The following is a 23700-nucleotide window of genomic DNA, read 5'->3' as shown; positions in this document are numbered from 1 at the left end:
ATTAGATTCAACAGGTATAAAATTATTCTAAACAGATTGCTATGAAAGTTTGCTTGTGTTTATCTTGCTTGTGTTTATCTGTGGATGGGAAACCCTGTGGACACTTTGAATAGCAGGTTCTGGGCTAGTGGTTCTTGATGTGGTTACATTTAAATATGTCATCTTGTTAGTTTTATATTTGTGCCATGGAGCAGGGGGGGTTGTTTGGTTGGATGGTTGGTTTTTCCATTTTATTTTTTTCTGCCTTCTTTTGGATTGAATATTTTTAAAAATTATTTCATGTGTTTCCACTATTGTCTTATTAGTGGTACCTCTTTATTTTTTTAGTGGTTTCTCTAACATTTACACTATTCAATACTTAAAACTGTCTGTCTTCAAGTAATGTTATACTTCTTCACGTGTAAGAATCTTACAGCAATTTATTTGAAGTCTTCTGTCTTTTTGTGGTCAGAATTTGACTTTTACATGTACCATAAACCCCACAACAAATTTTTATTATTTTTGCTTTTAGGCCGTCAATTATCTTTTTAAAGGGAATGAAAATAAGAAAAAAGTCACTATACATGTCTTCATTATTGTCATTTGTAGCACTCTTCCTTTCTTTGTATCAATCCAAGTTTCTGTCTGGTATTATACTGTTTTTCCTAAATGATTTCCTTTACTGTTTGTTTTTTTTTTTTTTTTTTTTGTAACTCAGGTTTGATGGCAATACAATAAATAGCACAGCTATTATTTTTCGGAAAAATCTTTATTTTTGTCTCAAAGTAATTTTTAAAAGATATTTTTAATAATATAGAATTCAGGGATGTCTTTTTTAGGGATGTCTATTTTTTTTTTTTTTTTTTTTTTGCTAACTTTAAAAATGTCATTCCGTTGTCTTCTAGCTTGAATCGTTTCTACTAAGGAATCTGCTACCTTCCTATCTTTGTTCAGCTTTATGTAATGTGTCTCTTGCTCTGGTTGCCTTTAAGAATTTTTGTTGAGTTTTAGGAGTTTGACTGTAACATGTCTTGTTACGGTTTTCTCATTTGTTTAATTAATATTTTGGTTTTTTTTTCTAGTTAGGCTTTGAATGTTTTGGATTTGTTGTTTCACTATTTTTGAGAAATTCTCAGTCATTGTCTCTTAAATATTTCTTCTGCCTTCTTTTCTCTCTCTTTCCTCCTTTCAAGAATCCAGTGAAAGTGTTAGACAACAGGTTATTTGATTGCCTGTGACATCAGCTCCCGAATGCCCCCCTCAGTAATGTTTATTCAGCATTTTTCTTATTATTAGAGGGAGTACATTATTCTTTGCAGCTTTCTATGCCCTAAACAGTGGAGCATATTTAGAACAATTGTTCTTAACTTGTGTTCACAAACTGCGAGAGGGCTGTGAAGTTATTAATTACAAGATGTCCATGAATTCATATGCACACCCAAAGTTGTCCATGGACTGAATACATGTTACGTCTCAAAAATATGGGGCTACATTTTCAAATGCATGTAGGTATTGCTGCAATTAATATACTTCAAATGGATTTAAAAATCATTGCTGAATTAATTATGATTTTCACCACTATGTATTTTCTCAAATAACAAATTTTTATAGTGCCATGAAATTCTCTGTAGTACTGTGAGTATTTTTTGACTTTGGCTTGAGATGTTAACCTGAGCATCCTTGCTCTAGTGTTCCCCTCAGGCGTGGGCTAGAATCCTTTATAAACATACCCCATGTAGTTACACACTCAGGTGCCCCACCTGAGGATAAGACCAACTCTTCTTAAGTTAGGCTGTTTATTATTGTAGTTCCTCTGAGAGACTTTTTGCCCTTTCCTGCTTTAGAATTTTTAAACTTTGTGTAAAAATAAGTCACTACTGGACAACAGAAGTTACACACTGGAAGCCCAGGAGCCATCTTGAAGAGACAGATAGGTTTCATTTGAACCTGACTGAAGATATTTTTTTTAAGTGAATTCTCAATATTTACAATTGCAAAATTGCACCTAGCGCCCCACCTCATTTTCCTTACCATACGTTACAGCCCTATTGCTAGTCGGACTTCAGGAGCCATTTGAACCTACGACTACTATTTTAGCCCTAACCTGTACCAGGTCTTTCCAGGGTTTTTCCTCACTTTGTCTCTGTTCATAGACTTTTTGTCTACTTTGGTCATCAATCCCTTTAACACCAAGAAAATTCTTTACACCCTAGTTAACAGTAAATTATACCTTCTACAGATCTGAGGAAATATTTAAGGAGATTTCTATTGTTATTGCTGTTTTTTAAACCATAAATTATGTGCCAATGTATATTATCCAGTGACGTACCTAACTTTGGACGATTAATTTACTTGGAGCTCAGATTATTTTTTATACAGTGTGTCATACTTTTATTTTGCTATCCATTTTTATGTGATCATTCTCAGAGTAAATAAAAAACCCCAAAACACTGAAGACCATTGGGTAACAACCCAAAAGTTTATCAGAAGCACAGAGGCTTCTGAATAAGTGGCAGCGGGTGAGAGGGCACTCAGGAAACATCTTCATTTCTTGCAAAATCCAGATCATGCATCTGTGGTCATTTAATTTCATGCCCCTAATTCACAATGGAGCAAATAAACTGTGAAAACAATGATTTTTGAAATATCGTACCCACCTCTCAGATGCTCAGTATCTGTTTCAAAGGAAGTGAACATTCGGAAGGGTGGGTATACTCAGAATGGCACTTACATGTTTCCACTCAACAAAATAAATCATGGCTGCTCAAAGGCAGGAGGCTGTCATGTCCTCCCACCCTTCCCTGTGTGCAGGGACAAAGTGAACCCTCTCAGGGACTAGTGTTTCTCAGGGACCTGGCTTTCAATAGGTAGAAATTGTCTCCTTCGTTCCTTCCTCTTTTTTTTTTTTTCATTTTTGATATAGATGCCAATAATCACACGATGTCCTTGATCTTTTATTTTGCCACCAACGTTATATAATTATTTCCTTTTTGAAGTCATTAAAAAAAATTGTAGTCTTGTTCTTTGATGTATTAAGGAAAGATAAATTGAGATTGGAGCAAACAAAAATGAGAAGAACTATGAAAGATTTTATTTCTGGCTTTGTCATTAACATCTGTGAAACTTAAGAAACTGAAAAGCTCAGAACAGTTCTTAAAAATAAATTTATATTAGTGTTGATTCTATTCAGTAGACAACATTATTTGGAGAAATTCAAGAAAAGAACACTGTTGAAAATAATTTTTCTTGGTTGTTTTCCAAATAAAAAGCAAGAGAGACAGCACAACTTTAAAAAAGTAACAATGAAAATATAAAGTGTTTTTCTCCCTGTTACTTCTCTCTTCTTTCCCCATCCGCACTCTCTGGGCTCTCTCTCTCTCTGCTTTCTCTTTTTGCTTCTCATTCCTTTCTATTTTCTTTTTAGTATTGCATTTTCCATAAAGGATTTGAAGCAGCTTTCAAAACAAGCAAATATGTAGTAGTGTGTGTGTGCGCGCGTGCGCACGTGTGTTTATAAAGTAGGTGTGGTAATCATTCAAAAATGAAAATACAAGGAGCCAGGAATGAATTTAGTCTACAAAGTGTGTGCTGTAGTAAATATTACATTTACTGGAGAAGGACCACAAATTTGGCTTTGGAATTTCTAGCAGCCAATTTGAAGAAGGAGGCATTGTTATTTATATGGTTCCCAATATTTCTAGGGCAGGATTTCTCAACCTTAGCATTACTGACATTTTCTGGCCAGGTAATTCTTTGTTATACTCTCCTGTTGCACTGTAAGATGTTTAACAGCTTTCCTGGTGTCTACCTAAGGGAAGCCAGGAACACATCTGTCCCCTCGGTGTTGACTACCAAAAATAGCCTAATAGCCCCCAGGGGACAAAACCATCCCCACTGAGAACCACTGAATTAGAAGAATGGCAAACAAATTACAAACTTGGCAAAAATCCCACTAGTCCAACTGGATACACCTTATGGCATTTGAATTTTTTGAATATTTTAGAAAATTTTACATGGTAGGGTTTCAGTCACTTGAAAGATAAAACATTCATATATGTCTCAGATGATTTATTTCATTAGGAAAACTTTTCATTCTACAAATATGATGTACTAGCGTAAAAATCAGTATGGGTAAAGAGCTCCTACTCATTTTTCTGGGTTGTCATTCCAACTCCACTGATTTCCAGCTGAAAAACCTTTCTGAATTTCATATGTAAAACTAATAGCATCTGTGTCAATGGTTGTTATAAAACTTGTGTGAGTTTATTTAAGCAAAAGAGCTTTGCTCAGTGCCTGGATCTTAATAAGTACTCTGTAATTATGAGATGGTAACTAAAATAAAATTATTATTTGTAAATAATAAAGACAAGAACCTTATAGAGTGGGAGAATATATAATAATAAAACTGAAAATCTGAAATGTCCATATTAGTTTTCTATTACTGTCTTTATTAACTGAATTTCATTCAGCCATGACTTCCAGTGAATGAAATCACATTTCTTCCATTGGTTAGTCATGTTTGCTTCAGCAGTCCTCCTTAGTTATTATTATCCTTTATTCTCTTTCACTAATAGTAAGAGAGATTGCAACATGGTGTTCTTCTTTCAGATGCAGTTAATAGTATCTAGTGGCCAGGTTGCAACTAGTGCTTTTTTGGTTCTTACTCTCCCTCATATAACAGTTCTTCCATGTCTCAGTAGAGCAAGCGGCTTCCTAATTATTTTTGGAGCTTCAGATAATGAGTAGTGTGAATAATTGCTAGATGTTTCTGAATTGCTGGACTTCCTCCTCTCCCCATCACGCCTGTTATTTTCTTTCTTTTTCTCCTTGTTTGTTTGTTTGTTTGTTTGTTTAAGTATGTTTTAGAATCACTGAGTCCTGCAGGCCTCTGCTAATTATTCTGGGGTTGTCATGTTGCCAGTTGCCCTGCATTCTCTGAGCTCCGTAAGGAAGTGGAAACTGTGCCTCTTTCTGCGCTGTTTTTTTAAATTACTACCAAAGTGTTCTACTTCAATTTCTTTTTCTTTTTTCTTTTTTTCTTTTTTTTAATAGATTAAAAATGTATTGCCTATTTCGGTTTTAATTACTTCTCTATCTCTTTATCTCTTTCTACCCCAGGAAATAACATGCGTCTCTGAGAGCATGGGCTAGCAGGATCTCAGTGCCAGACTCTTGTGTTCTCATCAGAATTGCACCTCCTCCTCTGATGACTAAATCTTCCTTATGAGCCAAGCTTGTATAATTCTCAGTTCTAAAGCATATTTCCACCCTGTCTCACCGCATTTGCTTGGTTCCTCACACAGGAAGACTTTTTGTGGGACAGCCTCACCTAACATTTCTGATCCCCAGTTTTGGACACATGTTAGGTCCAGACCCTCCTACATATTTATCAAGTGAGTTGAATTTTTGGGGGATTATTTCCAGATTGATAGATTTTAATTCTGGCACTAAAACAAGGCCTCTGTGGACAGTTACTCAGCAGACTACTAAAGCTGCCTTCATGTTTTGTACATTAGTTACATTGTCAGAGGTATTTGGAAGTTGAAAGCATACTGATTTTTAGAATAGTATATAAGGAAAAGCTTGGTAAACAATCCAGATGAATTCTGAGGGGGGCAGTAAGTTGCATGTTTCCACATTAATTCCAGAATACAATTATATATCACTAGCCATGTATGCAGCATATCCTTGGGGACTTCTGCCCAGGATCCTGGCTAGAATATTTTTCCTGTCATCACAGCAGAGTAAATTTCTGACCTTGAAAATGGAACATAAAATTACCAAGGTTCACTCATATGTGTGATAAATATGCTCTTTCTTTTTTCTCTTCATTATGCTAATCATCTCTGCAATTAATAATACGTCAGTCTCTTTGAGCCATAGGTTCCTTTCAGTTTTAAAATTCTGTCTGTAAGATCAACTTATGGTTGGACACAGCCTGTTTAGGTAATTGCTCGGTCTCTCAGCTTGCTCTCCCAAGATATCATTAGGGAAGGATAGAGTCCTGATGGGATCCTTGGGTACTCATGCTGTTCAGGTTTCCATGGCAACCTCATGATTGTTCCTGATTGTTCCTGATCTCCCAGCATTTCAAGCTGAGGTCAGCAGCTGATTTTCTCCCAATTTCTGATGTCACTGCAAGATGGAGCTTTGTGGGGTTCCCAGGCTCCAGCAGTCTCATCTTGGCTCTCCTTGGTACTGGGGTCACCCCTCAGCTTCTGCTCTGGACTCCACTTGACTCTAACTACACTTAGTTACTCCAGCAGAGGCTCTCCCATGGCATACTTTTGGAGGATTAGGGGAACTTGAGACTTCCATTTGTACCCCATGGGATATCAGAGCATCTTACAAAAGCTTCAGTCTGACCTTCCATTTAGATTTCACACTACCTCACAGACTTTTTAATGGGGTGCTTACAGTTTAATTTAGACATGGATTGCAAAAGTCCCAAGTGTAAGTAAATAAGACTTGCTTATTATTTTGTCAGTTTACCTAACATAATTTCCTCTTTCTGGGATTTGCTCATTTATCACTGTCTGCTTTCCCTGCTTCTGTTGTACCTCTTTGGTTTGCTTTTGTCCAATTGCTCTGGACCAGGGGGATGGCTTTTAGCTTTTTCTTCCTCTCATTTTATCCTATCTATAACCCAGGTCAGCAAGCCCTGTGCCTAGCTGTCATATTTTGAGAGTCTCATCACTGAGCTATCATTCAGAGAAGCAGGGATAGCATTGTCTTGATGCTGGCACTAACATAGGACTATAATCTGAGACGACCAGGCTTACTTCTTGACATGTAAAGGACTTTGGGGAAAGAAAATCCTCCCTCACCACTAAATCTGGATTTTGGGGTGCATTGATGTAAAATCCTATTTCGAATGTCAATTTCTTCCCATTTCTTTTACATCAATCCTTATCTCCCTTTCAGCTCATGTACCACTGCTTCCTAACGCATGGGCACGTGTACACATCTGTCTCTCCTCTCTTTCTTCCCTCTCCTCTCTCCCCTTTCTCCCTCTCTCCAGGCAGAAGAATGAACTGGCAGGCAGGCCAAGGAGGAGTAAATGTGGTGCATGGAAATAAAAAACATAAAAGCACATTGACCTTTTTTTGTTCAAGTTACAGTAATTCTGGTTTTCAGAATTTGCTTTGCATGTCTTAAGAACTTGAGCAAGGTTTTAGTACCAGCTAGAGTAGTCAGCAGGTCGCTTTCTGTTCCACTGCCATTTCTTTCCCCTTTCCTGGTGTAATCTGTTACAATTTACGTTATCTTCCATATCCAGAACCAACTCTGTGCCACTCTCTCAATCTTCCTATTAATACCTTCAACTTCCAAATGCTAGAGCACCAGTCTTCGTACAGTTCTAAGCCCTTCTCGTCTCTACTTCTACCATTATTGGATCGCCATCTCTGCTCCTTACCCCTGTTTACATATGTTCATCTGAATGGAACCCTTCTTGCTCTTTCTCCTTCCTTTCCAGCCTCTCAGTATCCTACTCCATGCCAGGAATCACTATCAACGTATGGAGTCAACCATCCTCTCTTATCTAGAGTTTTTTCTTACTGTCGGGAAGTCTTGCAGCAGTTGAAGTCAGAGCTCTCATAAAGAGGTTTTTTTCTTGATGTTAGCACTAATATAGGGACAGGTTTTCGACAATCTCTCCAACCAATAAGAGGAACATAAGGAGAGGAGAAACACTTTTTGCCACTGAAAATGGCAGAAAGTGGGTTTAGCAATCTTTTATATCCAAGGAGAGTTCATGAACCATGGATCTTTTTTGTTGTTGTTAAACCATTGGAGCTATTATTAGAAAGTAACCCAGCAAATACATATGGGTAGCCTTTGGTGGCTAATTTTGGTAGTTAATGGCCCTGAAATACCATTTGGAATACAATATCTTGGGAAAATATGCTTATAAATTGACTTATGAACTCTCTGGGGTATAACCTTGCTGTGGACTGAATTGCGTCCCCCCAAAATTCATATGTTGAAGCCTTACCCCAGATATGATTGAATTTGATAAGACTTTTAGAAGGTAATTAAGGTTAAACAAGGTCATAAGGGTAGGGTCTTAATTTGATAAAACTGGTGGCCTAATCAGAAGAGGAAGAGAGACAGATATGTCTCCCTGTACATCACTCACCAAGGAAAGGCCATGTGAGGACATAGAGAGGAGTCAGTCATGTGCAAGCCGGGAAGATAATTGAACCAGAATTTCAAACAGAAACAGAATTGGCTGGCAACCTGATCTTGGGCCTCCAGCCTCCAGAGCTGTGAGAAATACATTTCTGTTGTTTAAGCCACCCGTTCTGTGGTATTTTGTTATGGCAGCTTGATCCAAGACAAACCTGTTAATAAATTCAGAATTGAATACAACTACCCATTTAAAATTGATTGTATCCACAAACCTTGATCATTATTACTATTTAGTTATAAATGAAATGTACATAGAACATAGGTTGAAGTGGTATTTAGAAAACTGTTTTTCATGTTCAAATATAAGTAAATAAATGTTGGATGATACATCCCATAGAATCACCATTAAGTCTTTTGGGATTTATTGATTTATTTTATGTTTACTTGCCTTCCCAGTAATTTTAAATCAGATTAAGGAGGACTTTCTGTGGCACTTGTATCTCTGTAATGGTTGAAAATTGGTTAAAAACTATGCAATGCAATGTAAATGTTGGTCTTTATTTTTCAACTTATGCAACCGCCTTCCACAAAGGTATATCCACATGAAGCTCAAATAACGATTTGTATTCATACAGTAAAAAATAAAACTTTCAATTTAGAGGGCACATGATTCGGTTCAAGTGTCCATTTGATGATTCCTGCACTTTTTAGCTGATGATGTTCACCGTGGTGGTGTTGACTCTGACGGGCTGGATGTCCTTAGGAAGCAAAGGTCATTTCAGGAATGTGGTAGAAAGACATACGTTGTTAGGGTCAGAGGTCAGCGTGAGAGTCCATGGACCAGCTCAGTAGGCGTTCCAAGCCACAGTGTGCTCATGTAGTAAACACTTAGTAGGCCTCTACTATGTGCGAGGCTTTACAAAATGTGTGTATTAGCAGCTACATTAGTAGTAGCTAACATTTGCTTGTCACTTATTTAATCCTCACCAAAATCATATGCGGATGGTACTATGAAAATTTGCCATTTCACAAGTAAGGGAACCAAGGCACAGGGGCATTCATTAATTAGTTGCCCACTGTCATTTAGGTTCCAGTGGTAAAGCCATAATTTAGTGAAAACTCAATTTAATTCCACTATGCTGTTGTTGAAAGGCTCTTAATTTTCTATTTATTTATGCGTTTGTTTATTCTCATTTATTTTTATTTATTCATTGTTCTTGACACAATTTAAGTTGGTAAGTTTTTCATGAGAAAAGGCATGTGAAAATGCTTAAACACTTAGTGCATTGTAAATATGTGTTATTGTTAGTCATTATATTTGTTTCATGTCATTAGTCCTCTTTAATTCTTTTAAAATAAATCTTTATTTTGGGTGGGATTTCCCTTCTTTGACCCATTTGAGAAGTCTTGATATTTGCAGTCACAAAAATTTTATTATTTAATAGTTTCTGGAAGTAATTTATGTGTCCTAAAATTAGAGACTTCTACTATTTGATACTGTTATTTTATGTATTATGAAATATTTTATACATAAAAATATGTAACATATATGATAATTATAAACCACTACTATTGCACTTTTCTTGTCCTTATTATATATGTTCTCTTACTGCATGCATGAGAAAGAGTAAACAGCATTTAATAAAGAGGAATCCAAAATACTGGTTCATGCTTTGTTCTCTAGTAAAGAAGCAACCATGTATTTTAATGGCCTCTCCTGTTTTAATAATACCAATTTGTGCTAAGACTACTGCACAAAATTTAAAAAATTTTAACCTTCTACTTTGAAAATCAAATTGCTCCCTGCCGCTGAATGTTGTGAATGTTTAATGCTGTGAGTGTGTGAGGACCACACACTCCTTCCATTTACTTGGAGAACCTAACTGTGGTTGCTACTTCCTACTCACTGACTGCTACTGCTACCTGCCTGATAATTGTCTTTGGCCCTTTGTAAACCTGCAGCCAGAAAGGTATTTGAATTTTCCCCCTCTAGCACTTGCAAATCCGATTTTTATGTATAGCTAAGTGCTGTTAGTTTTTACTCTATGTACTACTGGGGCCTGGTTTCTCGCAGGCCTGTAAGCACGCCAGATCCTGCCTATGTAATGCTGTTTGTAATGAGAAATCTAAACAGGGAATGGCAGTGAGGCATGGCAGGAATGTGTTTCCATTGGAGAAGTCAGTGCAGAGAAAAAATATAAGCAAAGCTATGTCCAGAAGGCCTTTTCAGCTGGCCAAGACGGAAGACTGTTATTGTACACAGGCTGTTACCCTGCCAGCCCTTCCTCACAAATTTGCTTTCTTTCTCTTCCCCTCTCTTCCACTCCCCTCCCCCCGCCTCCCTTCTTTCATCTATTCCTTCTCCTTCTCTTTCGCCCTCTCTTTCTGCGGGCTCTGCTGACTGTTTGCTCAGGTGGACAGTGACACCATTTGGAATGAGCTGCACTCGTCCGGTGCTGCACGCATGGCTGTTGGCTGTGTCATCGAGCTGGCTTCCAAAGTGGCCTCAGGAGAGCTGAAGGTGAGGTCTGGGTTGCATTAAGTGTGGGAAATCCAGAGAAGAAGCTGAAACAGAGATGTTGTTGTTTGGGAATTGTGGGGAGTGTGGTGTGGTAATAAAAGGAAAGGGGTGGAGGGAAGAGGGCAGGGAAATGGCCACTAAGGTGTGATAATAACTGGTCTGTAGGTAGGTAGTAGCTGATCCTGCTCGAAGGGCCTTCCTCTCTTTGGGGGAACTCTGCGGTCAAGCCACACTGGTGTGTTTTTAAGAGTATAGAAATGGTGAGTAAAAGCTATGGTCCAGGTTAAAAATACTCAGTACATACATATCTGTCATGCCCTCCTGGGATTCTCTTTTGAAGCGATTTAGAAAATATGATTACTGAGTACTATGTATAAGCTCAGAATACCACCCAGAGAGAAGGGGGGATGGGGGAGAAAGGTAAATACCAGACGGGAAGGATTGGGAGGAAGAAGGAAATTGTTGATTAGAAGGGTAATGATCCAGAGTATGTTTTTCCACGAAAGAACTTCAAAAATGAGCTACGCTTTATTGTTCTTTTCTTTTTACGGTCTCTTCTTTTCTACATCACATGAAAAGAACAATGTCCAAATCCAAAGTTTCCCAGTCTAAACAATTTATAAAAGCCAGAGACCTGATAGATGATGACATTTTATTTGATATTTTAACAGTGCTATTTAAAGGTATGCCATGTGCATCTTGAACATATTTGACTAGTAAACTTTCTTGGTGCTAACGTGGCTTTTTAATGCAGTAGTTTGCACACTTCATAATGAAATCTGGGTGGTTATTGATTTGGTATTGTTAGCAGTTGTTGAGCTGAAGGGAAATATATCGTGATCAACAACATAGACACTGTGAGTTTTGTTAATCTAAAATAGAGTCTAATTAGGATTATTTTTCTTTGTGTCTAATGAATCTTTATTCAGTTACACCTGCCTGTTCTATTTGTGATTAAACATGCAGGTTAAGAATGTATACTTTATAATGTATTGTCTATCCCTGAAGTTGTTGCTGTAACTCTTTAAGAAGTCAGAATCTACAGAAATATAATTTGGCTAAGGTGGGCTATACATAAAATACATATATACAGAGGGTGCCAAAAAATGTATGCATATTGGGGGAGCCAAAAACATGTATACAAGTGGACACTTTGGTCAACGTTGCTCAAGCAGTGGTTTGCCTAATTAGAAGTGTCTGGACACTAATGGTAACCACTTTGAGCACCTCTTGTACTTGCAGAAGTCAAACGTGACTTGTATTCACCTTTTGTTATCAGCATATATTGAGTATTACAATTTTAATACAGTTTTTTCCTTTCCTAAAATATAGAGTGTGCCAAAAAAAATGAAAGGAAAGCTGTATTAAAATTGTAATACTCAGTGTATACCGATAGCAAAAGATGAATGCAAGTCGTATGTATATATATTTTTTGGCACCCCTGGTATATGCCTTATGTGCAGTTGACATGATTAGTGTCAAGACGTTAATTACTCATCTCAGGATTTATGGGACCGTTAATGTGTTCACTACTCAGTCTTTACCTTTGGTAACGAGTTATTGAAAAGAGAAAAGGACTCAGCCTTATGGAGAGGTTTTGGCTGCCTCCCCGTAGTACCTTAGCAATAATTCTTTCTTTTGGAGTATGTCACTTGTAGCACTGGAATAAATTGACTTTTTTAAAGAATAACATTTGAGGGTTCATTTTCAAAAGAATTCAAATGACAGACAATAGCCAGGCCACAGTATTACAGTGTTTTTTTAAAACTGTGCTGGCATCAACCCACTTCATAACAAAGAATAATGCGTATGTTAGCATTCACAATTTCTAATGTTTCTGGTTTTGTGGAAATTTAATCATTAATTCAGAAACCTTCTCCACGTATTATTCAAAATCATCATCATTATTAGCCTCACAGAATGTAGAATTGCCAAATGTGTGTATGAAGAGTGCTGAATGAAAACCTAATTCTGATGTTTAGGAGGTAGTCATTTAAAATAGCCAATTACAAACAAAGTGTCTATAACATATAGTATGGACATGCTGATCACCAGCTGTACTAACATTGGCTATTTATGTTAAGAACAGGATTCGTACAAATGGTTTTTACTCCCCTTTGTTGAGAAATCAACAGGTATGGTTGGTTAAAAAAAGAAGAGAATAGAGAAAAAGAGCCAGCTTAAGAGTCAAGAAATCTTAGTCCAGGCTCTGCCACTTAAATTCTATGTCATTTGTGGCATATCACTTAACTTTTCTGGGCCCCAGTTTCTTGTTCTGTAGGATCAGCAGGGTGGAATTGATCGTGTTAAAAGTCATGTGTGGTGCAGACATTCTGAGCTATTTGAAAATGAAAAGTGGATCTGATTCTCAATAATACACTCTATGGCACACCAAATAGTAAATATTCCAAAACTAGTTTTCTACTTACTTGGGTGCGTATTTGATTTTGCAGCTGGTTTATCTTTCTGATTGTTAAGCCTAAAGTAAAAGTCCAAGACAGGCAAGATCTCAACAAAGACACCGACGCTCACAGGCCAAGAGACCGAACCCTACAGTTGCTAATAATTTGAAGCCACCTCTGGGAATGCCATTTGGGAAAGATAGCAGTTACAATGATTTGTGGCCACAGTGAAGAACTGAGGTATAGAGCCATGTGTAGGGACCTCTAGCTAATCAAAAGTAGTACTCAGTGTCTACCTGTCCCAGACTCCAGTATGACCTGCTGGCCAAGAGCATTCACTCTCATGGCTGTGGAGTCACTTCATTCAGATCTAGGAATAAAATAGGGAAGCTTATTTGAGGACATTGGTAATTTATTCTCTGATAAGAAATGTAGCATGAGAAACCTTTAGTGTTTCATTTATCATGTTCTGCATCTACATTCAGTTCTCACATGCCTCCATTCTCCTGGTAAATCAATAACTTAATGAAACAACATTGGCATGTTATATAATACTGCATTTTGTGAGACTATACTAATTTAGCTCGGAAAATAGAGAATTAAGAGCTGTATTTCAAATAGGGTGGGCTTAGATGGAATGCTAAACTGAGACATGAGAAATAGGTAATAGAGGGAGGTCACTGAACTCAGAAGATGGGGACCTAGGAGATAAGAAATGGGCACAAAAAAGGAAAATGCCAAAGACAAATTTTATTAACTGGAATTTGTGCTTGATGCTGAACTTGATCGTGACCTCTTCCCTAACTTTTGACTTTTCTTCACCTGAGGGTACTGATGGACTGAAGAATTATAATGAAACAGGCACAGGGAGTGGGTCTCATGTTGATGCTTAAATAGACCCTGTGCGGCAAACTAAGACAGTGAATTAGTGTCTTTTTTGTATAGAATGGACATCCTCAATGGAGTTCAGTAAAAATTATGGGGGCTTTCAAGTTTTCTAGGTTTGCAACAAGGTATATTTTAAAAACCCACACAAGTGGAAATTTCTCAAATATACAGATGCCCAAATGGGCTGTTTCTCAGATTGTATTTCTAAGGAACACACATATTCTGAAAATTCTGAAATGTTTTGTGTGTTGGAAACAATAATTGGAAGAATAGTTATCTCAAAATAGTTTTATTATTCTACAGTACCTTTTTAAAACTTTGTGTAGAAATAGAAATATCTCTAAAAGACAAACACTTTTTTCAAGTTATAAATGGTTCAATAGTTGGTTCAAAATACGGTGCAAAATATCATGCTGTACACCTTAAATACCATGTTTCCCCGAAAATAAGACCTAGCTGGACCATCAGCTCTAATGCATCTTTTGGAGCAAAAATTAATATAAGACTGGGTAAAATATAATATAATATAATATAGCATAACATAATATATAATACCAGGTTGCATATAATATAATACAAATCCTGGTCTTATTTTAATATAATATAAAACCAGGTGTAATATAATATAATATAATATAATATAATATAATGTAATATAATGTAATATAATATAATTTAATACCAGGTCTTACATTAATTTTTGCTCCAAAAGACGCATTACAGCTGATAGTCCGGCTAGGTCTTATTTTTGGGGAAACACAGTGATACCTGCTATTCATCGAGTACCTCCTAAAACTGGTTAGTTTACTTGTAAATTTACCATTATTCTCACAATGGCCTTTGAAGTAAGTACCACCAATAGGAAAGAGGCTCAGAGACATCAAGTAACTTTTTAAGTTCCTGCACACGGTTTAATAAATGGCAAAGCCTGTACAGGAAACCCAGACATTTTCTTAAAGGGCCTGTGAAAAGACTCACTTGCTTGCAGGCACTCACCCTGGGCTCTGACGGGGGAACAGTGGTTTGGGGGCTGTTGGAGACATACAGGGAGACACTGAGTTCTGTGGCTTCAGAGAAAGGACTGGAGGAAGAGTTGCCATTTTCCCTATGTGGGGTCCCTTTCCTGTGCAGCTGGCAGGCAGGTACCATCTTTTCTGTATTGAGCCCCCCTGCCATGCTCAGTAGGCAAATTTGAATCTGATTTGGTCTGGTGAGCTCGCTTACTTCACCATGGTGACTCCCTGAGACCTGCCACATCCAACTTCTTACCACAGGAGGCTTTGTCAGTGGCTGAATCCTGTGGGAGCTGGCAGGTAGCAGCAGGCCTCAGACTGTCCTGTCTTTTTGCAGAGTACCCCAGACCTGGTACTGGTGGCAGCCATCCTCAGTTCGTAGTGTGGCCTTTCCCACATGCCCCCAGGTCCAGCACAAGCAGCAGCCAACTGTGTGTCGCTTTTTAGCTCCTACCAGGTAGTCCCTGGTCAGTCATAGGCAGTGGCTGACCTTGGCCTACGCCAGAGCTCTTACCAGGAGACCCCAGAAACAATACACCTGGAGATTGGCTTCAGACCACAGCAGAGCACACCCAGTTAGCCCCACCAGTGGCACACCTGAAGGGTGGTCTCAACAGGCACCAGAGCCAGCTGAGATGATCCCGCTCCATGGGGTAAGCCCCCTGCTCAGCAGTCCATAAGTTGTGAACATGGCCAAACCCCACAGTCAGTCAGCCTGAGGATCAATCCCAACTGCTGACATGCCAGTAACAATCAAGGCTCAACTCTAACAGGAAGGCACACACAACCCACACAAGGACACTCCGAGAGTACCTAGTACAGGTGACAAGGGAGACTTGCCGCTGGGCACCACAGGGTACCTCCTACTACATAAGAGCACCTGGCAAGACTAGAAAACATAACAGATCCACCTAATATATAGAAACAAACACACAGAGGCAGCCAAAATGAGAAAACAAAGAAATTCATCCCAAATGAAAGAACGGGAGAAAAATCCAGAAAAAGAACTAAACGAAATGGATGCAAGCAACCTACCAGAGGCAGAGTTCAAAACACCAGTTAGAAGGATATTCAAGGAACTTAGAACTTCAACAAAGACATAACAAACATGAAAAGGACATAGAAACCATCAAAATAGCCAGTCAGAGGTGAAGAATACAATAACTGAAATGAAGAATGCTCTAGAAGGAATCACCAGCAGACTAGATGAAGTAGAGGCTCGAATCAGTGATTTGGAAGACAAGGTAGCAGAAAACACCCAGTCAGAGGAGCAAAAAGAAAAAAGAATTTTAAAAAATGAGGGTAGTTTAAGGGGCCTCTAGGACAACATCAAGTGTAACAACATTCACATCATAGGGGCACCAGAAGGAGAAGAAAGAGAGCAAGGAATTGAAAACCTGTTGGAAGAAATAATGATGGAAAATTTCCCTAACCTGGTGAAATAAATAGATGTAGAAGCCTAGGAAGTGCAGAAAGTCCCAAATAAGTTGAATCCAAACAGGCCCACACCAAGACACATTATAATTAAAATACCAAAGGTTAAAGACAAAGAGAATCCTAAAGGCAGCAAGAAAAAGGCAACTAGTTACTTACAAGGGAGCTCCCATAAGTCTGTCAGCTGATTTCTCAACAGAAACTTTACAGACCAGAGGGGATTGGCAATAAATACTGAAAGTGATGAAAAGCAAGGACCTACAACCAAGAGTACTCCACCCAGCAAGGCTATCATTTAAAATGGAAGGAGAGATATAGAGCTTCCTAGACAAGAACAAGCTAAAGGAGTTCATCACCACCAAACCAGTATTACAAGAAAACTTAGAGGGACTTCTTTAAGACTAACTAACTAAATAAATGAATGAATAATAAATAAAAATTTAACAATAAAAATAAATAATATGAACAATAAAATGCCAATAAGTACTTATCTATCAATTACTTTCAATGTCAATGAATTAAATGCTCCAGTCAAAACCATAGGATGGCTGAATGGATAAGAAAACAAAATCCTTACATATACTGCCTATAAGAGACTCACTTCAGATCAAAAGATACACGAAATGCTACTTCGAAGGGACATAAGCATCCAAATATTCATTGCAGCCTGGGTTTCCGTTGATGGATGAATGGATAAAGAGGAGTTCATACATATATACGATGGACTATTGCTCAGCTATGACAGGGAATGGGTTCTTACCATCTGCAATGGCAAGGATGGACCTGGAGGGTGTCGTGCTGAGTGGAATATGTCAGACAGCGAAAAACAGATGCAATGCGATTTCGCTTACATACGGAATCTGAAGAACAAAAAAACAAGCAAAACAGAAACAAACTCATAGATACAGAGAACATTTTGATGGTTGCCAGATGGGAGGGAGGTTGAGGAGGTGGGTGAAAAAATAGAAGGGACTAAGAAGTACAAACTGGTTGTTCAAAGTAGTCATGGGGGTGTAGGATATAGCACAAGGAATACAGTCAATAATATTGTGATAACTATGGTATCAATGGGTACTAGATTTATTGGGGTGATAGATGGGAAGGGTGTTGGAGACAGAGTGAAAAAGGTGAGGGGATTAAGAAGTACAAATTGGTATTTACGAAATAGTCATGGGATGTAAAGTAAAGCATAGGGAATATAGTGAATAATATGGTAGTAACTATATATGGTGTCAGATGGGTACTAGACTAGTCAGGGGGATTGCTTCTTACATTATACAAATTTCTAACCACTATGCTGTATACCTGAAATTAATATAAAATAATATTGAATGTGAAATTTAATTGAAAAATTTAAAAAGAGCGGATAAAGGTAAAGGGCAATAAAAGGTCCAAATTTCCAGGTAAGTCATGGGGGTGTAATGTGTGGGAATATAGTCAATAATATTGTGATAGCATGGTACAGTGTCAGATGGTTGCTAGACTTACTTACCATGGTAATCCCTTCTTCAGGTATATACATGTTGAATAACTATGACATACACCTGAAACTGATACAATGTTATATGTTAGCTATATTTTTAATAAACATAAAAAAATGTCAAAGCCTGTAGCAATCTTATGTTCTCTTTCAACTACTCTAGAAGTAATTTGTAAAGGTAGCACAAATACGTAAGACAAAAAGGGTGAAAGCAACCTCTTTCAAATGGTCTAGATTCTCTCTTTTTTTATTGCTATAAAACATTTAATACATACAAAAAAGACAAGAGGTTACATTAATAACTTACAAAGCATAATAATAAAATAAATACCTATGAACACTCCCTCTAACTGAACAAATAGTACTTTGCTAACACTAATTAAAGTCCTGTCCACACTTATCTCTTTCCTGTCTTTTTGACCCAGGAGGAATCATTAATCTATTGCTTTTTAAAATCATTCCCTTCCCTTTATTTAATAGTTTTAACCATATATTTCAGACCTTTATAAAACCTGAATCTTATTGAATGTATTATTCGTCAAACTTCTTTCCCCCCACTTCAAATCATGTTATAAGGATTTATCCACATGAATTTATATAGCTGTAATCCATGCATTTTCATTGCTATAAAGTATTCCCTTGTAATACTTTATAATTTGTTTATTCATTCTTCTGTGGAACATTTTAGTTGTTTCCAGGTTTTCACTCTTTTGAACAATGCTGCTGTGAACACTTTTGAATATGCATGCTGTTTCCCTGTGGCATAACTGTGAATAAACTGGCAAGCTCCTAGGCTAGAAACATAATACATTTCAGTAAGCAATGCAAAGTAGAATTCCAAATTCATTTTGCCACAAAGACATCAGCAAAAATGGCAATTTAAACCTCTGAAAATTCTTTTCTTTATAAAATTAATGACAAAAGTGGCAAACATTTGTCAGGATTAATTCTTTAACTCTGGGAATTAACCAAAAGCTTGCAACAACTCAAGAAGCATGTATTCAAAACAAAACCGGCTGAATCTTGGTAGAAACAGTGAGCTTTGTGGTGTTTCAATTCACCCTTTTCTCATCTTACCCTTTCTAGTTCCACAGTAGCCTTAAGAACTAGCAGCCTACTTTCTCACTGAACCCTAAGAACTTAGCAGTCTCCAGGGGGGCAGCATGAGTTTGGAGCGTCTTCAAAGCCTCATTTGCAGTGAACTGCCATTATTTGTCCCTTCTGGTGCTGCAGCACAACACCCCACTTGCAAGACTGTCTTTATTTGACCTGACTTAGAGTTCACCAAACATGAAAAGCCTTTTCCCCAGAAGCATTTGTTGAAAAAAATTAAAGGCAACTGATTAGCTTCATGGCTGCCTGAAGTACTGAATAACAGTGGGGAAAACAGTAGACTAACCAAAAGCTTCAAAGGGAAAACTGCAGAATGAGATGTGCATACGGGTTATGAAATGCCCCGTCAGGTTTCTAAGTCTAGAAGGCCACATGTGTGATAGGGTTGATGTGTTAACACTAGGACAGACCAGAGAAGGCCCTCAGCTCTCATCTCACTGAGTTTGAGGCTCTGCTCGAATGGAAGGGAAAGCCACAGTGGAGTTGTCAGCTGCCTGGCTGAATATTGAAAATGTGCCCAACATATTCTCTCTCTCTCTCTCTCTCTCTCTCCCCCGACACCTCCCTCCTTTGAAAAAGGCTACGGACTATTGATTCCAGGCATTTAAGGAAATCTCTGTCCAGTCATTAACTGACCACTAAATTAACCAAGCAAATACTTCTGTGCCATAGTCAACATAGAATACCAACTTCATAGAATTAGTTCAGAAAAGCCAATAAACAAACAAAACAACAGCAAACCCTGGGAAGGGGTGAAAATCTGATTTCCAAAATTGCCATCTTGTATTATTTAAAATGCTCAGTTTTCAATATAAAATTATGAGACATGCAAAAAAACACAAGAATCCACATGAAAAAATAAAAAGCACCAGTAAAATTAACTGTACAAATAAACATAAATGATATTACAGTTGTATTTTTTGTTTGTAACTCTTTTTTTGCTCTCAGATGAAAAGATAACTGCATAAAACAATGACCATGAATCTGTGTTGATGGCTCACAGTGCATACAGATGTAATTTTTAGGACAATAACTGCACAAAGGAGGGCATTAGGAGTGGAGTTACATAACAGCAAACAATGTTTTTTGGATACTGTTGATATTTGGTTCATGTCTGAACTAGATTGTTGAAAGTTAAGGTGTGAATTATAATCCACTGAGCAACCAGTAAGAAAATAACTAAAAACTAAAAGAAATGACAAGGAAATAAAATGGTACACTAGAGAGGATCTATTTAAATTAAAAGAAGGTAGTAATGGAGGAATAGAGGAACAACAACAAAAAAAGATGACACATAGAGAAAAAATACCAGTCATTGTGCCAATTTCAAACTGCCCCCAAGTAACACATAAAAATTCCCAGTCCTCTTCTTTCTTGCCTGTGTGTACCATTTTTTGATTTTTTTAAATGTTTGCCAATCTTGTGGGTGTAAAATGCCCACTTATAATAAACATCTGTTGTCAGATATAGATAAGTTTGTTATATCGTTCTTAAACCTTTTATCAATATTTAATAATTGTCACAAGTAAAATTTTCCATGTACCATTGCTAGTTTTTTTTTCTTTTCCAGTATTTGCCTAGTTCTTTTACCATCCCTTTACTTGCAGACTTTCTCTTTATTATATATTAGATCTGTGTCTTATAAATAGCTCATGGCTGGGTTTTGTTTTCTAATTTTACTATATATTTTAACTGGGGAGTTCATTTCTATTTGTTATGATTGGTAGTATACACAAATGTATTTCTATCATCATATTTTTTTTCCTCTTTATCCTACTATTTGTGTGTCTTCTTTCCTTCACTCACCACTTGCTTTGTTTTCAGTTGAATTTTTTTTTCTCATTCTCTTACCTCTAGTTTTTGTGACAATACACACATTATTTCTATTGTTTTAGTAACTATTTTTTAAAATTAAACCTATTTAATAGATCTTAAACTTAATCACTCTCTTTATTCTCCTCACTAACGTAGAAGAATTTTAGAAGGTTATAAAGACAGTTATCCTATCCTAACTTATATGCTATTATAGTTCAGTATTTTAGCTGTCTTTAAAAAAATATATCATTAACGACACACTACTGTTTTAAACTATTACTGTTTCTCTATACTTACCCACATACTTATCATTTTGCTTAGTCACCATTTATCTTTGTATTTGAAACCTCCATTCTGGGATTGTTTTCTTTCTTCTAGTACATTTTTTAGAAGTTTCCTTAGTGATGGTTTCTCCATTTTTGTTTATCTATGATATCTTTTAGCCCTCGTTCTTGAAAGATAGTCCTGTTAAGTACACAGTCCAAGTTTGACAGTTTCTCTCAGCACGTTGAGGATTCTTCATGCTTTTCTGGCTTCCAGTTTTGATAAGGAAAATATCAGTTGCCAATATAAATGTCATTCCTTATAGATGCTTTTTCTCTCTGATTGCTTTTAATGTCTTCTTTTTGGCTTTGGTATTCTGTATTTTGCTTACCATGTGTCTCATAGTGAATTTTCCTAATTCAAAATGGTTTAAAATACATATTAGCAAAACTAAAATGTAATGCAACCCTGTGATGATACTTTGTGATAAGTCACCTGCATCAGGCTGAAATTAACATTGCTGATTTCCATTATTAATTATTAATTTATAAAGCAAATATTTATTAAGCACCTATTATGTACCAGGAACTACAATAAACACTGCAAATACCAAGACAGAGAAAATTAGGTGTGCTCATGGAGAAGGATAAATAGATAAACAAATATACATATGATACAAGTTCAGGTAAAAATACATGCTATTGGTGAAAATTAACGCCGGAGAGAATTAGAGGGAAATTTAGGGAGAGTGGTAGATCTGATAGCTTAGGTTGTCGGGAAGATTTTATAGATAGGGAGAGATTTGAGCTGAATGAAAAAACAAAAGAATCATGTAGAGATGTGGGGGAAGAATGTTCTATACAAGAGAAAAAGCAAATGCAGAATCTTTCTTGTAGGGTAGAGTAAGTAAGTCTTGACATGTTTAAGGAACTACAAGAAGGCTAGTGTGTCTGGATCTGAGTTATCTTCAAGTGGCTAGCAGGAGTTGATGTTAGAGAGTGAGTCAACAACCAGATAATGGATGTACACACACACACACACACACACACACACACACACACACACACACACACCAAAGAGGTCTACCTCTCATTGCAAACAACATCCCCCACCCCTCCCAGTAGAAGGAGACTTGAGATGTGAAAGAGCTGATGAGATACTGTAACGTGTGCCAACAAGTGCATTGCCAGCCTCAGTGAACTTTGCAGACCGTGGGTCACTGACAGTGTCTCTGAGAAACTTGTGAATGCTTCCAGTTAAAGAGGGACAATGTTTGAATTCCTACCATGACAGAGAGCATTTGAAGAACCAAAAGTGATCTGTGAATTGCACTGCTAATCCAAAGTCGTTATCCTTTTTATTCTTCCACTCTCCAGAGTGGAAGCATCCCTGAAGGTGATGCTTTTTCCTTTCCAAGAAAAGAAAAAGTATAAACTATAGACTGCTTAGCTTCCTCCCCCAGCACACATAGATATAGACACTATAGTTGCCCACTGCTGGTGTCTGATTCTGTGGGTCAGCAGGTCGGTGGGGGTAAGCTTTAGGTGTGACACTGAGGAGTTTGAATAGACCGAACTGGACTTTTTAATATCTAAAGATGAGACTGTTCCTATAGCTGAAAGTTATCTGAAAAGCTATGGAATATATCAGACTAAAGAAAGCTTAGTGCTGCGTGAAAAATCACACTATTTCCTTTATACACCATTCCTAATACAGCCCATTCGTTGTACTAGTGTATTAGTTTTCCGTTGCTTCTGTTCCACAAATTTAATGGCTTAAGACAACACGAATTTATTATTTTCAGTCCTGGAGGTAAGAAGAACTATCCAGGTCTCTCTGCAGCCCTGCTGACACCTGGATTTTAGCCAGTGAGCCCTGTACAGTTACATTGCTGAATCTGGTGTTGGCAGAATGCATTTCCATGTGGTTGAAGCACTGAAGTCTCCATTTTCTGGCTAGCTATCAGCTGCGGGCCGCTCTGAGGTCCCAAAAGCCTAGCTCTGGTCTTTGAACATAGCCTATTCGTCTCAGAGCCAGCAAGAGAGCATAGAACCCTTCTCAAGCTCTCATTTTTTCTGACCATTTTCGGTCATTGCATCTCTCCTTGGCCACAGATGGGAAAGGGTCTCACGTTTTCAGAAGGCATATGATATGAATGGGACCGCCTGCACAAAGCTGGGTACCCTTTCTGTCTCCAGGGCCTGATCTTAATCATATCTGTAAAGGCTCTTCTGCCATTCAAGGTAACATTCACAGAGTCTGGGGATCAGGACATGGACCTCTTTTGAGGGACTCCTGCTTCCCTTAGTTCCTGAAATTCCTTGAATATTCTCACCATTTATGTCTGTAAGTTGTTTAGGAATCACTTGAGATTTTTCAAAATTAGATAATGGAATTTATTCTTTAATCAAGATATGTACATGAATAGAATATACGGATTTTTAAAGGTACGTCTTTTGACAAATGTCTACACCTGGCTACCACCACAGTTATAAAATGTTTAAATCACCCCAGAAAGTTCCATCATGCCCCTTGGTAGTTGCTCTCAAGCACAGGCAAACACTGATCTGATTTTTTTCAGTCACCTAATTTTTCCTATTACAGAAGTTTATATATGTGTATATATATATATATATATATATATATATATATATATAT

At 37.4% G+C, this 23700-nt stretch overlaps 1 protein-coding gene across 1 annotated transcript in view; it reads left to right on the top strand.

Moving 5' to 3' along the window:
* The window catches only part of HDAC9 (histone deacetylase 9), a 664661-nt gene that overhangs the window by 448210 nt on the left and 192751 nt on the right, over nucleotides 1-23700 (top strand). Inside the window, exon 18 of the mRNA XM_033088745.1 lies at nucleotides 10526-10633. Coding sequence (XP_032944636.1) covers nucleotides 10526-10633 — 108 coding nt within the window. The remainder of the gene's footprint in view (nucleotides 1-10525; nucleotides 10634-23700) is intronic.

This window comes from Rhinolophus ferrumequinum, chromosome 20 (genome assembly GCF_004115265.2).
Source record: "Rhinolophus ferrumequinum isolate MPI-CBG mRhiFer1 chromosome 20, mRhiFer1_v1.p, whole genome shotgun sequence".
NCBI classification, from domain to species: domain Eukaryota; kingdom Metazoa; phylum Chordata; class Mammalia; order Chiroptera; family Rhinolophidae; genus Rhinolophus; species Rhinolophus ferrumequinum.
This window is presented reverse-complemented; position numbering and strand designations above follow the sequence as displayed.